The 14,405-nt window shown below is 33.5% G+C and overlaps 2 protein-coding genes across 2 annotated transcripts; both read left to right on the forward strand.

Moving 5' to 3' along the window:
- The first annotated feature begins 3,189 nt into the window (after positions 1 to 3,189).
- LOC110695814 (glyoxylate/hydroxypyruvate reductase HPR3-like) lies at positions 3,190 to 8,669 on the forward strand. Its single transcript, XM_021873044.1, has 2 exons — positions 3,190 to 3,875; positions 7,642 to 8,669. The coding sequence occupies exons 1-2, from the start codon at positions 3,417 to 3,419 to the stop codon at positions 8,164 to 8,166; spliced, it is 984 nt and encodes a 327-aa protein (XP_021728736.1). The 5' UTR covers positions 3,190 to 3,416; the 3' UTR covers positions 8,167 to 8,669.
- A 494-nt stretch (positions 8,670 to 9,163) lies between these two features.
- LOC110695803 (glyoxylate/hydroxypyruvate reductase HPR3-like) lies at positions 9,164 to 12,213 on the forward strand. The gene is made up of 2 exons (XM_021873036.1): positions 9,164 to 10,169; positions 11,297 to 12,213. Exons 1-2 carry the CDS (start codon positions 9,636 to 9,638, stop codon positions 11,813 to 11,815), a joined length of 1,053 nt encoding a protein of 350 aa, XP_021728728.1. The 5' UTR covers positions 9,164 to 9,635; the 3' UTR covers positions 11,816 to 12,213.
- Positions 12,214 to 14,405: the final 2,192 nt, after the last annotated feature.

Raw genomic sequence — 14,405 nt, forward strand, 5'->3', positions numbered from 1 at the left:
AACATTATTAATGTTAATGTTAATTGAACATCATTTATTGTAAAAATGAACATTTTATACAACTAAACAAAAAAAAAATTGTATTAATTAACAAAGAAAATGAACATTTATTTTATAAGAATGAACATCATACGGCATGAAAATGGACATTTATTTTAAATGAATGAACATCATATTGTATGAAAAATGAACATTTAATTATTGAGAAATACAAAATTATTGTAAAATATGTTCTGTTAGAAATTGTTCAGTTTTGTTATGGTAAATGTTCATTTCCGAACGAGACCAACCAACTCTGGCTGGTCTCGAGACCAGCTAACAACAACTGTTATCGTGACAACTAATTTTAAGTGGTGCTCAATATTGTTACCCCATTTCATTATTTGGTTATCAATTGTTATTATATTGAAAAATATACGAGATAGGAGATAATGGGATATCAATTATTTGTCATGGAAAAATTAGCTAATATGCAGTGGCGGAGCCAGGATTTTGAATCAGGGGTGACAAATTTTAGATGTTTAATAACTCGACAAAAATTTAAGAAAAAAATTGCTCGCATAATTTGTTTAATATTTATTTGAAATCGCATATGACAATTATTCCTATATGGCAAAAGAGAAAGTTATTAAAAGTTTCATCGCAAATTAAGAAATTTATCCAACAAAAGAATAAATGTTTGTTTGCAAACCCCAATTTTCAGGTTATACAATCCAATAATTGATAAGTATGAATCAATTACCTTATCATAAATCAAATTGTAATTTTTTTTCGACAAATTGATAATAGATATGAAGGGTTTTTTTTATTACATTCGAAAAATAAATTGACGCAACTAACTAATCAAGTATTATAGTGTACTCTTTAGTCTAAAAAAATTAATTAATGGTAATCTATTAATAAAACAAAAATAGAATTAAGGCACACATAGTTAAAGAAATAAAAAAATACAGTAATATGTTAATATATACTTCCTCCGTTTTTATTTACTCGCAACACACCTCTTTAGCACGTATTTTTAGGGAGATATTAGACTAGGTAAACGGATAAATTAATTCACAAAATTTTACCATTGATAACAAGAAAGTGATAAGTTGTTACGATTTATATTTCATACTCCCTCCGTGTTTGAATAAGTGTTACACTTACCAAATCCGGCCGTGTTTTGATAAGTGTTACACTTTCTTTTTTGGCAAAAAGCTACATTTTAATATGAGTATTATATCTCTCTCTTCTCATGGTCCCTATCTAAACCCACTACTAATTTTTTTTATTATTATTTTTTCCCTCTCACATTCATTAATTTTCAATAAACTATTGACCCCACTATTTTTCTTTAACAATTTTTTAATACTTCTACCACCCCACTTACCTCTTATTTTATTTAAGTCATTGAAATTGCCTAAAATTATGTGCTGATCAAACTGTAACACTTATTAAAACATAGAGGGAGTAGCTTAAATATCTGTTTACTTAATTTAATCACCTCTTCAAATAGCCTAGATGTGTTACAAGTATAAAAAAAAACATAGAAAGTATTCATTAATAAATTGTATGAACTAGCCTATTAGTAATCACTATCAGTAAAGTGGTACGTAATTATATAGATAAATACCCGTTAAATAAAAATAGTTAAATGAACGAAATTAGGTGCTTGAATACTTATAATGCGGAGTATTTTTTTTTTTTTTTTTTTTTGAAAGAAAGACTTCTAAGACTTCCTCCATTTTTTCATAAGGAAAAACATTATCATGTCCATTTTTTCATAAGGAAAAATATTATCATGTGGGTTCTAGTTAGATTCGTCTAGAAATCTACTTTTTAAATATCAATTTTTTTTATAATTTTTACAAAAGTATAATTAAAGATATAAATAGGCAATATAATACATTGGTAAACGTAAAATCACTCATGGTGCAATAAATAAAGAACGGATGAAATACTTTATATGAACTACTCCGTATAAGCTGTAAAATGAAATCCCAAAGCAAGAAAAAAAAAATAAAAAAAGCAAAACAAGAATAAGAAAATTAGAGCAGATTATCGTAAGGAGGGAAAAAAAATAGCAAAAATAACAATAGTGGTTAAACGGGAGTGTTAGGAATCGAACTTGGAACAAAAAGAGGGAAAAACATTATCATGTCCATCCTTATTCTCCCTCAACAACCACTATACCATGTTTATGTCTTGTAACATATAACGTATATGTTACAACAAAAAGCTATATGTATAACTACTAGTAATATATTCCTAATTACTGCACGTTGTAAACAACAAAAATCAATGTTTTTTTTTTTGGAAATTAGCTGTCCCCCTAGTTTCAACGTGGCTCCGCCATTGCTAGTACAGAGCATTTTATAAAGAAATACTAATCGTGAGATAAACTGAAGTCCAAATGTTTTAATTCTAAAAGATATAAATATACTCCGTATAATAACTTTGTTTTCAAAGTAAATGCAACGATTCCATTCAAAAAAAATAAAAATAAAAATAAAAAAATGCAACAATTCAATTAATGCAATTGCAAAACTTGTAGTACTTCGTATATCTTGAGTTTAAAACATTACTAAACTAATATTCAGTGTATTGAGAATATACATTGATATAATTCAAAGAAGATCATGTATTTTACGGACTTATTTATATATTAAACCAACACTAAACTTAATTTTAGATTTTTACATGAAAAACTAAGATATGTAAATATTTTATTTTATACTTTAATCAACATGAAACACAAAATGTGTGGAGGAAACTAATTCAAAGAACATTACACAAACGTGGAATCACATGGATCACAAAAAACCAAAGTTAGAAACTCAAAGGTAGAGGTATCAATATAGATCAGATTCGACAGGATTTAAGTGGTATGTAACCCAATTTAGATTGTAACTTATACGGATACAGAGTAATAAATTTAGTACTCCCTTCGTCCTTTTATTAAGAGCTTACTTAGATTTTTTCACAAGAATTAATAAAGTCGTAGATTCTTTAAAACTAATGATTGAGAGATTAAGAGAAAGAAAAAGTTGTTAGAACTAATGTAAAAAGTATGACAATTCATCAAAAAGAGGAAAATATTATATTAAAGTACAATTTTTAAATAAAAATAGACTCTTAATTTTGATTATCTAAATTTAAAATACAGACTCTTAATAAAAAGACGAAGAAAGTACTCTGTATAACTCAAACTTAAATTAAACCTGACTTGACTGGACGTAATCAACACATTCAAGAACGTCATTTACCCAAATTGACACCTATACCTAACAGGCTAACCATACAAGACCCCAAGACCATGATTATCCATCCATACATTAATCAAAGTTAGAACCAACAGAATAGTCGATTAAATTAAATCCACAAACAAAACCAACCTTCCTTTCACCATTACATTATTCTCTTATCAGCCATCAATGTCGATTGACGCCAAAACACCACTACAGAAAGTCCTCATTATTAAACCACCACCAGCCTTCCCAATCCACGAATCCGAATTCTCCCAACACTTCCACTTCATCAAAGCTTCCGATTCACCTCTTCCGCTCCCTCACTTCCTCGCCGCCGCAAACTCCGCCGGAGTCACCGCCTTACTCGCCAGCGGACACGTCCCTTTAAATGCACGTGACGTCTTCGATTACATCCCAAACCTCCGTTGTATCGTCACCACTACTGCTGGACTTAATCAGATCGACCTCCCTGAGTGTCGCCGCCGTGGTATTGCCGTTGCTTCTGCCGGAGATTCTTACTCCGATGACTGCGCTGATCATGCGGTGGCTCTTGTCATTGATGTGCTTCGGAAAGTAACTGCTGCTGATGGGTTTGTGCGAAGAGGTGATTGGAGTGGTAAGGGAAAATATTGCTTGGGTAATCGGGTAATTTCATCTTTTAACTTTAATTCCTCTTTCTAAATTGTTTTTATACGCGCTTGATTTACTAGGCCAAGACGTCGTTGATAATTTGATACCCACTTATGAATTGTGATTGTTTAGTGATTATTTGTACTACATAACTAATACGGAGTAATAGCTAATTTTTGACGACTAATTTTAGTTATTTTACCTAACATTAACACTTGGTATTGATAATTTGACTAGATTGATCATTGATGTACATACTTTTTACAACTCTTATGTGTCCGAAAGTAAGCTACTTACAAAATAATTGAAATTTGAAAGTAATACTTGTACATTGTAGTCTTCTTCACTCTTCATACTCAATTATTTGTCCCTAGGATGTACAAGTTCATTGAATTAGTTATAAATCCGAAAGATTACAAATTAATACTAGGAAATTACATAAATAATTGCACAACTCTAAGCTTGTAACAAACCCTCAATACTATAAATAAAAGCAACATTTCCACACTTCATCTCACATAATATCATCTTTACTAATTTAGCAATGGAGATCACCGGAAAATCTCAGCCGGAAAATCTCCCAAAGGTCCTCATTCTCAATCCATTACATTTCTTCTCTCTTTTTGAGGCCGAATTCTCTAAGGGGGCGTTTGGTAGCAAATTAGTAAATGTAAGAGAATGGAAACAAATTAGGAGGGGAAAGAGTAATATATAGTGTTACCCTTACTAGTTGTTTGGTATTACTAAGGAAATGTAAACGATTACAACCAATCCGTTTCCTCTTGTTTGACATAGATAACATGGAAACAAATAGCTTTCCTTATTTTTTTTGTTGTCTTTGCTAACTTTTGCTACACATTATGCAATGTATAGCAACACTAATTACCATAATATGTCAAATACTGGATATAGGCAAAGTCACATAAATTATTGATTACAAAATCATTGAAATTCTTGCATTCCAATTTTTTTTTTATTTTTTATTTTTAAAAACAGTATTCAAAATCCGTTGAAACATTAACTCCATAACAACTTAGGAAAAAACTTTCTACTTTTTCTTAAGAAGATCAATCGCATATTGTTTCTTCATATTAGTTGGAGCTTGATAAAAGATGCAGAGCTTATGTTCTTCCTCCATGAGAAATGTAGCAATCTCTAAAGCCTCGGATGGAGAAATGCCATCTAATTTCATCACCTCGTCCAAAACCTTGTTCACTTTTTCATCCATCCTTTACTCCCTTTCTTCCACTTTAGACCATGCACTAGCCATAGTCCCAAGATTAACATTGATATTTTCAAATATCTTCCCAAAATTGTTGGATACATCATGGAGGGAGGCCACCAAATCATCATCATCATTCCTACACAAACTCTTCAAATCTACCTTGTTCTTTCCTTTCACTTTAGTCTCCTTCGCCTTTATAGAGCGTTTTTCGGATTGAGTAGTAGAATCAATTGCGGAAGAATGAATTGTAGAAGCCTTCACTTTTGCCATTTTGAAGGAGTTATGTGATCATCCTCTATTTTCATGAGGCGTTTCTGGGCTGACTTGTAGAAGAATAAGTGTCCAAATGAGTAGAATTCACATCATCTTCTTCATCTCTCTCGACATTCAATGGTTGCTTATCAATACCTTGAAAAATTTCCACCTTTCATCTTCACAATCATCCAATATTGGTGTGGGATTGTAAAGTAATACTTCGTGTAATTTGAGAAAAGCCCTTAGACAAAGGTGAAATTGTCGGCTCACGGTTTCTCCACTTCTAAAGAAATATTGTCCAATATACCTATTCTTCTTAGGGTGAGCCAACATGTATAAAAACATGGCTACGATCTCTTGAAGCGACATGTTTTTTGTTCCACTCAAACCCCCAATGTCTCTAAGCATCTCACAAATAATATTGAAAGTTCTTCTATTAACGCGAAGCTCACTCTTGCATTTCACATCACTCTCTCTATAAAGCCCTCTCAAAACTAACATTCGTAGCAACTTTTTGTTTCTTTCAATTGAACACCCTTTATTGTAACAACACAGATCATATGCCACATCCAATACATCATCAAAATAATAATAACCATTGAAATAACTAGTATTTGTTTTAGCTTTTTCTTCCATATGGAACGCATAAGTCGAGGCATTGTAGAAACCTTGAGAAATCAGTCCAAAAAATATACAATAGTATCAATATACACTATCACAAACATCAGTGACTAGAAAATAATTTCTAAAAAAACAACCACATGATCCTAACACAAGCAATGGCAAAATAACACAAGACATAGCATTAATAAAAGTGCTACTTTGCTACATGACTTTCTGGTCAGATTGTTAGCAATTCTAGCAAAACAAAGCACATAATGCTTAACACAAGCAATAATTGGCAGGTCTTCTTGGAAAAAGTTACAAATCATCACAACAAATAATGGTTGCTCTAGCAGAGTATTTGGATTCGAAATACAGGTAACTAATCTGGTTGTGTTGCTCTTATAAGCAAATAAACCAAAATCATGGGGGAAAAACACAAAATAAACAACAAATTACATGCAATAATAGCAATATATACCATCTAATTTAGCAGAAATTCGAAATTGATATCAACCACCCTAGAAATTGATATCATATTAACCCTAGAAATTAAACGAGAGAAATGATAGATAATTTTAAAATCGAAATTATGGAAATTAAATAACAATCCATGTATTTCGAGATATAAAATCAAAATACAAACAATCAGAATGAAAAATATACAAATTCAACATATAATCAAAATCTAGGGTTTTTTTCAACAAAAAAATGAGATAACAAACCTGAGATTGTGGATCCTTGGTGATTTGAAGTAGATAATTGAAAAAAAGTGAGCGGAATTTGGAGAATTGCTGTTTTCTTAAGAGAATTATCAGGAAAATTTTAGAAGAACAAATTTGGGAATTCGGATGAAAAATGGTGAAGGAGAGGAGAGAGGAGAGAGGAAAGAGAAGAGTTTGGTTTTTTGTGTTAGAGCCCAGTGATGTTAATTGTTTCCCCAAGATTTACCCTGGCAACAAAAGGGTGGAAACAGTTACCACAAGGTAACGGAATTTGTTTCCTTACTCGTGAACCAAACGCATTGTAAGGGTAACGGTAAGCTGATTCCATTTCCACCTCTTCCAAAAACCCATACCAAACACCCCCTAAACATTTTCACTTCATTAAGGCCTACGACTCCCCTCTTCCCCTGCCTGAATCCCTCGCTGCTGCAAACTCTGCTGGTGTCACCGCCATGCTCATTGGTGGCCACGTTCTCATTACCGCTGCTGACGTACTCGATCATCTCCCAAACCTCCGGTGCATTGTCACCATCACTGCTGGCCTCAACCACATTGACCTTGCAGAGTGTGGTCGTCGTGGTATAGCTGTATCTTATGCTGATGATGCTTACTCTGATGATTGTGCCGACTTTGCAGTGGCTCTTCTTATCAATCTTCTACGTAAGGTGTCTGCTGGTGATCGGCTTGTGCGGCGAGGTGATTGGTGTTCCACTGATGGACTGTATTGTTTGGGTCATAGGGTAATATCATCTTATCTCAAAATTCTGTTTGCAATTCAGTAGTTTTAAAAGTGTTTGCAGTTGAGGCATTTCCAGAAAACTCCTACAGTTCTGCATACATCCTTTGTTGGTATAATATATATCGAGATGAATCTAATAAGATACCACGCGATTTAAATTTTCTTGTACATTTTTGAAGTATGTGAGATTCTTAGCTTGTTGTTTGCAAATACTAAATACAATCAAACATGCAGTTAAAGGGGAAGAGGATAGGAATTGTCGGATTGGGAAGCATAGGCTGTAGGATTGCGAAAAGATCGGAGGCTTTTGGTTGCAAAATTCTGTACAACTCAAGAAAAGAGAAACCATCTGTTTCACACCCTTACTACTCAGATATTTGCGAGTTAGCTGCTAACAGTGATGCCTTGGTTATAAGTTGTGCCTTAACTGATCAAACCAGGCACATGATAAACAAAGAAGTGCTAACAGCATTAGGGAAGGAAGGTGTCATCATTAATATTGCTCGAGGGCCTATAATCGATGAGAATGAATTGGTGAGGTTTTTAGCTGAAGGTAAGATAGCTGGTGCTGGATTGGATGTTTTTGAGAAAGAGCCTAATGTGCCGAAAGAGCTTCTTGGCATGGACAATGTTGTTTTGTCACCTCATGCAGCCTATCTAACTCATGAGTCGTTTCGTGATGTTTTTGAGCTTGCGCTAGGAAATCTCCAAGCTTTCTTTTCAAACAAACCATTACTCTCTCCAGTCATGGATGAATGATTACTAACGGGTCATACTCTGGCAGAGTGGCAGAATACAGATAGTTCTTCCTCTGTTAGTTATGATATGAAGATGGTGGAAACGTCATGAAAATACTTAGTCATACAATCTAGTGTCTGGAATAATGGCCTCAGCATTACAACTCTAGCTGATTTCTGAGTTTGAAGCCTGCACGCTTTGCTTTGGCACAGGTAGAAATGTATATGAAGCAGGGCAGTAAGCTGTTTTGATTTGGATGGCTGGAGTTTTAATTATACTTGAATGCTCTATGTTCAACCAAACAACCATATTCCTTAAGTATGTTTTTTAGATTGCTGTTGAAATTCAGAAAAGCATGTTGAATCGTTGAAGTTTTATTCTGAGTTTTTGTTACTAGAGTTAGAGAGAGTACAATTAATGCTGCAAGCAAAAGTGCAAAACAATGAAGTGAGTCTTGAATGTAAAGCTGCAGGTAAAACTTCTCTTTCTATGAAAAACCAATTTTATCTGCATTTTAACACCTACCATTGCCTAAAATTCCACTAGTCTCTAAAAGGGAAAAAATACCGGAGCACACCACAAGTCCCCACAAACTTGTTTGGTTGACAATATAAAATGGGGGAAGTGGAAATTCATGGGATTTGATAAATTGAGAAATTGTTTGGTTGACACTTAAAAGCAAAAATGGAGGAAGTGAAAATTCATGGGAATTTCAACTTCCCACAAATCAAGGAAAGTAAATTACCTAGCCCCCCTTGATCAATCAAAATTTATGGGAATTTTGAATTTTCAAATTGTCAACCAAACAATGCCTTATAATTGTGTTTCGTAACCTAGTCACGCACCAAGCAAAACGTAGCCTACTGGTAACTTTGGTAAGAGTTACGTTTTTAATGTTAAAAAACTACTCATTAGCATATAACACTAAGTATATTTTACAAGCTAGAATTATTTTTGGCGTTCCATAAAAGTGATTCAAAGAGTACGGTTTTAAATGCTCTACTCACAAGGAAAAGTACCAAAATTAGTTTCCATCTCTTATATCTTCTTTGATTTTTTTTTTCTTTTTTTCGAGGGGATAATATCTTCTTTGATTGAGAGGTTTTAAATGCTCTATTCACAAGGGAAAGTGCCAAAATTAGTTTCCATCACTTGATATCTTCTTTAATTGAGAACATGATCGTCACTTATGTAGAGATTGATGTCCTTAAGACCTCAACGTTATATCACATCTATTGACTTATTGAGTATGATACATTTATTTGATAGGTAAGCAGCAATTATCATACCAATGTATCCCAAATTCAGTGAATCAAACACATAACATACCCCGTACAAAACACTTCGTGTGAGATCAGATTAGACCAGATTAGATCGTGTTTATCACATTAATGCTCATTGGATTACATATCAAGTGGCAAATCCGTAATTAAACCAATAATAAACCACCTACTCTCTCTATAGTCTATATACAGTACATATAGTCCAAAATGAATATCACACTGAAACACATGTTTCGCTCCCCTGCATCAATGGCGGAAACAACCACCCCAAAACCCCAGATTTCAAACCCCAAAAACCTCCAAAAAGTGCTCCTCCTAAAACCCCCTCCACCAATCTACCAGCGCTTCGAATCCCAATTCTCTCGCCATTTCAACTTCCTCAAATCCTTCGAATCCCAACTTTCTCTCCCGGAATTCCTCGCCGCCGAGAACTCCTCCGACGATGTCACCGCCATGTTCGTCACCAGCCTCGGCCCTCGAATAACCGCCGCCGAAATTCTCGATCACTTACCTTCCCTCCGTTGTATCGTCACCTCCACCATTGGTGTCGACTTCATCGACCTTGACGAATGCCGCCGCCGTCGTATTTCCGTCGCTAATGCCGCCGACGTTTTCTCCACTGATTGTGCTGATTCTGCCATCGGTCTGTTAATTGACGTTCTCCGGAAGATTTCTGCCGCTGATCGTTACGTTCGCAGCGGAAATTGGAGCGCTTCCGGTGCATATCAGTTGGGAAATCGGGTAAATGCAATTTCTAAACCCTAGCTTTGTGTTTATTAATGGCATTGGAAGTAATTGTTGGATTAGTATCTTGACGAGTAATCGTGTTGTTCATGTGCGGTTCGGGTTGGGTCAATTTAGTTTGAGTCGTATTTAGGTGATGAAATTTTTTGGGTCGAAGAATAATTTTAAGTTTGACTTGAACCTATCCAAAAATTATTTTTATGTAAGTTGACTAATAGTTGTTGACTTTTTTATGATATTTTAATTATTACTGTACCAAACCGAATTAGTCGTATCCAAGTTGAAACTAAATCAAATGACTCGTTAATTGAATATGACCCAAATTTGAACCGAACTATACATTTGTCACCCTTGGTTTTTGCTCAACAGTTAAGTTAATTCAACCAGTGTCATATAAAATGATTAATGGTTGCCTATAACACTAAATTCTCTACAAGACATTACTTGTGAATTATAAGTCTCCTCTTTTGAACACACTACATTTACTTGATTTTGGTTAAAATGATTACCATAATTTTTTTTAGTATGATCAATGGTTGAATACCAAAATTTATCTTCTTTCCTGTATATAATATTTGGAAGGATTAATTGTCTTTGGTGAATAAGTTTTGCGAATAATATGTGAAGACAACCTTATAAAGCTAGAAAAATAGTCATATATTCAGTTGAATCACCCAACTATTGTATCAAATTAAGAAAAATAAATCATTAAACTTCGGATTGCTAGTTTGAAATTGTGGCTGGGTGATAGTAAAGTTTGAAAATTGAAGCAGAATTCAAATTTTCAATTCGTGTATTAGACTCTCAGTTGCTCATCTACATGACTGCACACCTAACTGCTATTCATAAACCTGGTGTCTTTTTTTGTAAAGGTAGAACCACATCAATTTTATGCACGGTTTTCATTTACCATGTAGTCGTTAATTCCATTTCTCAAAGACTTCATCTAGCTTTCATTCAGTTGATCATCCAACACAATTTTATGCAAAACCTGTATTGAGCTTTGGTACTTTTCTTATCACTCTGAACTTCACATCCTAATTAGCATGTCATTATGCCCATCTAGCTACATTTGTTGTCCTTTCTTCCCTAATGCTGTTGCTGTTTGTATCTACTGTTTTCAGCTCGGATGCAGGAAAATAGGGATTGTTGGTTTGGGAAGTATTGGCTCCAGGATTGCAAAAAGACTTGCGGGTTTCAATTGCAGCATATTATACACCTCAAGGAAAAAGAAGCCTTCTGTACCATACTCGTTTTATCCAGACATCCATGAATTGGCAGCTAATAGTGATGTTCTTGTAATATGCTGTCCATTAACTGATGAAACGAGGCATATGATAAACAGGGAAGTATTATTGGCATTGGGAAAGGAAGGAGTTGTCATCAATATTTCTCGTGGGTCTGTAGTTGATGAGAAAGAGCTGGTGAAATTATTACTGGAAGGCCAAATAGCAGGTGCTGGGCTGGACGTGTTTGAGAATGAGCCTAGTGTGCCAAAAGAGCTATTGGCATTAGACAACGTTGTGCTATCACCCCACCTTGCTGCTTGCACAGATGATGCCTACCATGATTTGTACGAACATGTGAAAGGGAACTTGCAAGCTTTTTTCTCAAACGAGCCACTTCGTTCTCCAATAGTCTGATAGAAGATTCGTTTGCCATTCTCATGCAGGTTTGTCTTATACTTTCCTGTAGAAGCAACAAAATTGCATTTTGTTCAAACATTGTATGGTAGAAGATTTCTCCTCTTTAGGCAAGCTTGCTGGAATGTTGAAAATTGGGTTTGAAAGTTTGAGACCAACCGAACACAGTGAATGTCGTTAACTATAATCAATGACTTTACTGTTGGGTTCTAAATTTCCTCAAAGCCTGTAACCAGTTCAAGTTAGCACATATATATTGTGGATGTTAACATTATTTGATGCTCTGAGTTTCACCTATGCCTTCAGAGACCTTATGAAAAGATACTCAAGGGCACAATTCTTTTTAATTTCATCCTATCTGGTGATCAAAGTGTGCAGAGATCAGCACTTGATTGTTTCAATACTTGTGCTGTTGTAAACAGAGCCTTTCGATCATCTCTAGGGTGTAATTTGTTGGAATATGCTTGTTTTAATTCATGGATAGAGTTGAGTGAAATGAAGATTCATGCTTGCATTAGGTTGTAGAGTAAATCCCCCGGGTCTATAAGCAGATTAAACGTTGATTATGCTGCTGATAATATTTTCCTTTATCTTTGAACTCTGCCATAAGCAAAACTAGATTAAGTATTTTTTATAAATGTCACGAAATGAGATAGGAGTAAGTACTGCCTTATGTCCATATTTCTGCAGGCAGGCCAAGGATTTAGCATTAATATGGCACAAGAGAATTATTCTAGTAATGCAGAACTCTTTAAAAAATGGTCTTTATGTAGGTTTTAATTATTAGGGGTGTTTGGTATATAGAGTTTTGAGCAAAAATGAGAAGTTTTGAGTTTTGACCCCTCTTAGAGGGTTGAAAGAGTTGTTTGGATCAAAACCTTTGATTCTAAAAGGGCTTTCTAGGAGGAGCTTATTGTTTGAAAGTGGTTTGTTATAATAGAGGGAAATGTCTACTCTATTTTAAACTTTGCCAAATTGACTACTTTATTAATGGTTTCTTTTAAATTTTGTTTATCAATAGTTGATTAAAACAGTTTAACTTTTTTTTTTAAATTTTTTTTTTTTTTAAATTTTGCTCCTAAAATAAGTGGATTTTACTCTATGGGTAATTAACAAGGGACGGAGAGAGTATAAACCAAACATTGATGCACTTAGTTAGTCAAATCAATTACTCCTTCCGTTTTCCTAATGTTTTTTTTCTTACTTCAACTTTTTTAATACTCCCTTCGTCCCTAAATATAGTGTTCACTTTCCATTTCGGGTATTTTAAAATGTTGTTCTCATTTAGTATCTTTCCTAATTATTTTTTTACCTTAACTTTTTAAATACTCCCTCCTCCAATTTTTATTGCTTTTCCTAATTATTTTTTTTACCTTAACTTTTTAAATACTCCCTCCTCCAATTTTTATTGTTTTTCCTAATTGTTTTCTTCATTTCGTAGTAATCACAACACTTTTCTTTTCATTAACTCCACTTGTACAAAATTTTTATTATTTACTCTCCTATCAACCCCATTTATACTACTTTATTTAAACATTTCTTTTTCCTAATAACAATTAAATATAACCCCACTAACTATACTTTATATTATTAAATTTTCCCTTTGGTCCCCACCTTAGAATTTTCCGTATAGTATAATGTCTATTGTTGCAATTGTTACGAAATGAAGGAATCGAAGTAGATTCTTTTTATGAGGCAATAAAAAGGTCTAAGTAGGAAGAACAATATAAAACAGGGAGGTAAAATATAACAATTGCTAATTGCTTAATTAAACATGTACTTTCTTTCTCTAATTTTTTTTTGTTAATTTTGACCTTTTTTTGTGGACAATCACCTTCTACTCGTGAATAGGAAGAAAAGGCATGGCAGTACATATCTTTAATTTATGTTAAATTTTATAGTTATAAGTTATTAATGTTAAATTTCAACCTTGTATTGTAATTGCCCTTGTTTTAGACTAATTTCAACACTTTGACTTTTGCATATAAAAAACAAATCTTGTCATGTAATATGTTTTTTAGGTTAAAACTTTATCTACATTTTCTTTATATCAACTTTTTATATTTTGTTCTATTAATATGTAATGATAAATTATAATGTTTGTGCATTAACACGTCTATAAGTCAAACTGTTGCGATTAATTTGAAACGAATGGAGTAATATATAATATAGAATCTTTAAGCTTATCTAAGGAAGATAATGTGTGTGGGGAGCTTATTGAAGGTGAGTAATTAGAAAAAATTGGTAATGTAATAGTGGGACATTACCTTACACTTACAAAAGAAACCTACTTGTAAGTTTGTTAAAGTTGGCTGTTTCCTTTAATCATGGGACCTGTCACTTGTGCAACTTATCTATAGATCTGATATGTTTTTTGGGTGGGGCTTCTGAATCTTTATAAGACAACAACAATCAAGCTTTAGATTACATACACGTTTGATTGAAAATAGAATCAACTGGATTTTTTTAACCTAATTGCTGATTTACTAGTCATTTTTATATAAAGGTTAAGAAAAATTGAAATGAATAATCATAGACAATAAATTGGTGTCCTAATTACGAGTATTAAAATTAAACCATAGAGTAAGTA

This window comes from Chenopodium quinoa, unplaced genomic scaffold (assembly GCF_001683475.1).
Source record: "Chenopodium quinoa cultivar QQ74 unplaced genomic scaffold, ASM168347v1, whole genome shotgun sequence".
Lineage (NCBI taxonomy): Eukaryota > Viridiplantae > Streptophyta > Magnoliopsida > Caryophyllales > Amaranthaceae > Chenopodium > Chenopodium quinoa.

What these genes read in the sequence shown, in the direction of transcription:
- LOC110695814 (XM_021873044.1), top strand. Translation starts at nt 3,417, where the DNA reads ATGTCGATTGACGCCAAAACACCACTACAGAAAGTCCTCATTATTAAA. An exon ending in AATATTGCTTGGGTAATCGG is followed by an intron (nt 3,876 to 7,641) that starts GTAATTTCATCT and finishes TCAAACATGCAG; the next exon opens with TTAAAGGGGAAGAGGATAGG.
- LOC110695803 (XM_021873036.1), top strand. Translation starts at nt 9,636, where the DNA reads ATGAATATCACACTGAAACACATGTTTCGCTCCCCTGCATCAATGGCG. An exon ending in CATATCAGTTGGGAAATCGG is followed by an intron (nt 10,170 to 11,296) that starts GTAAATGCAATT and finishes TACTGTTTTCAG; the next exon opens with CTCGGATGCAGGAAAATAGG.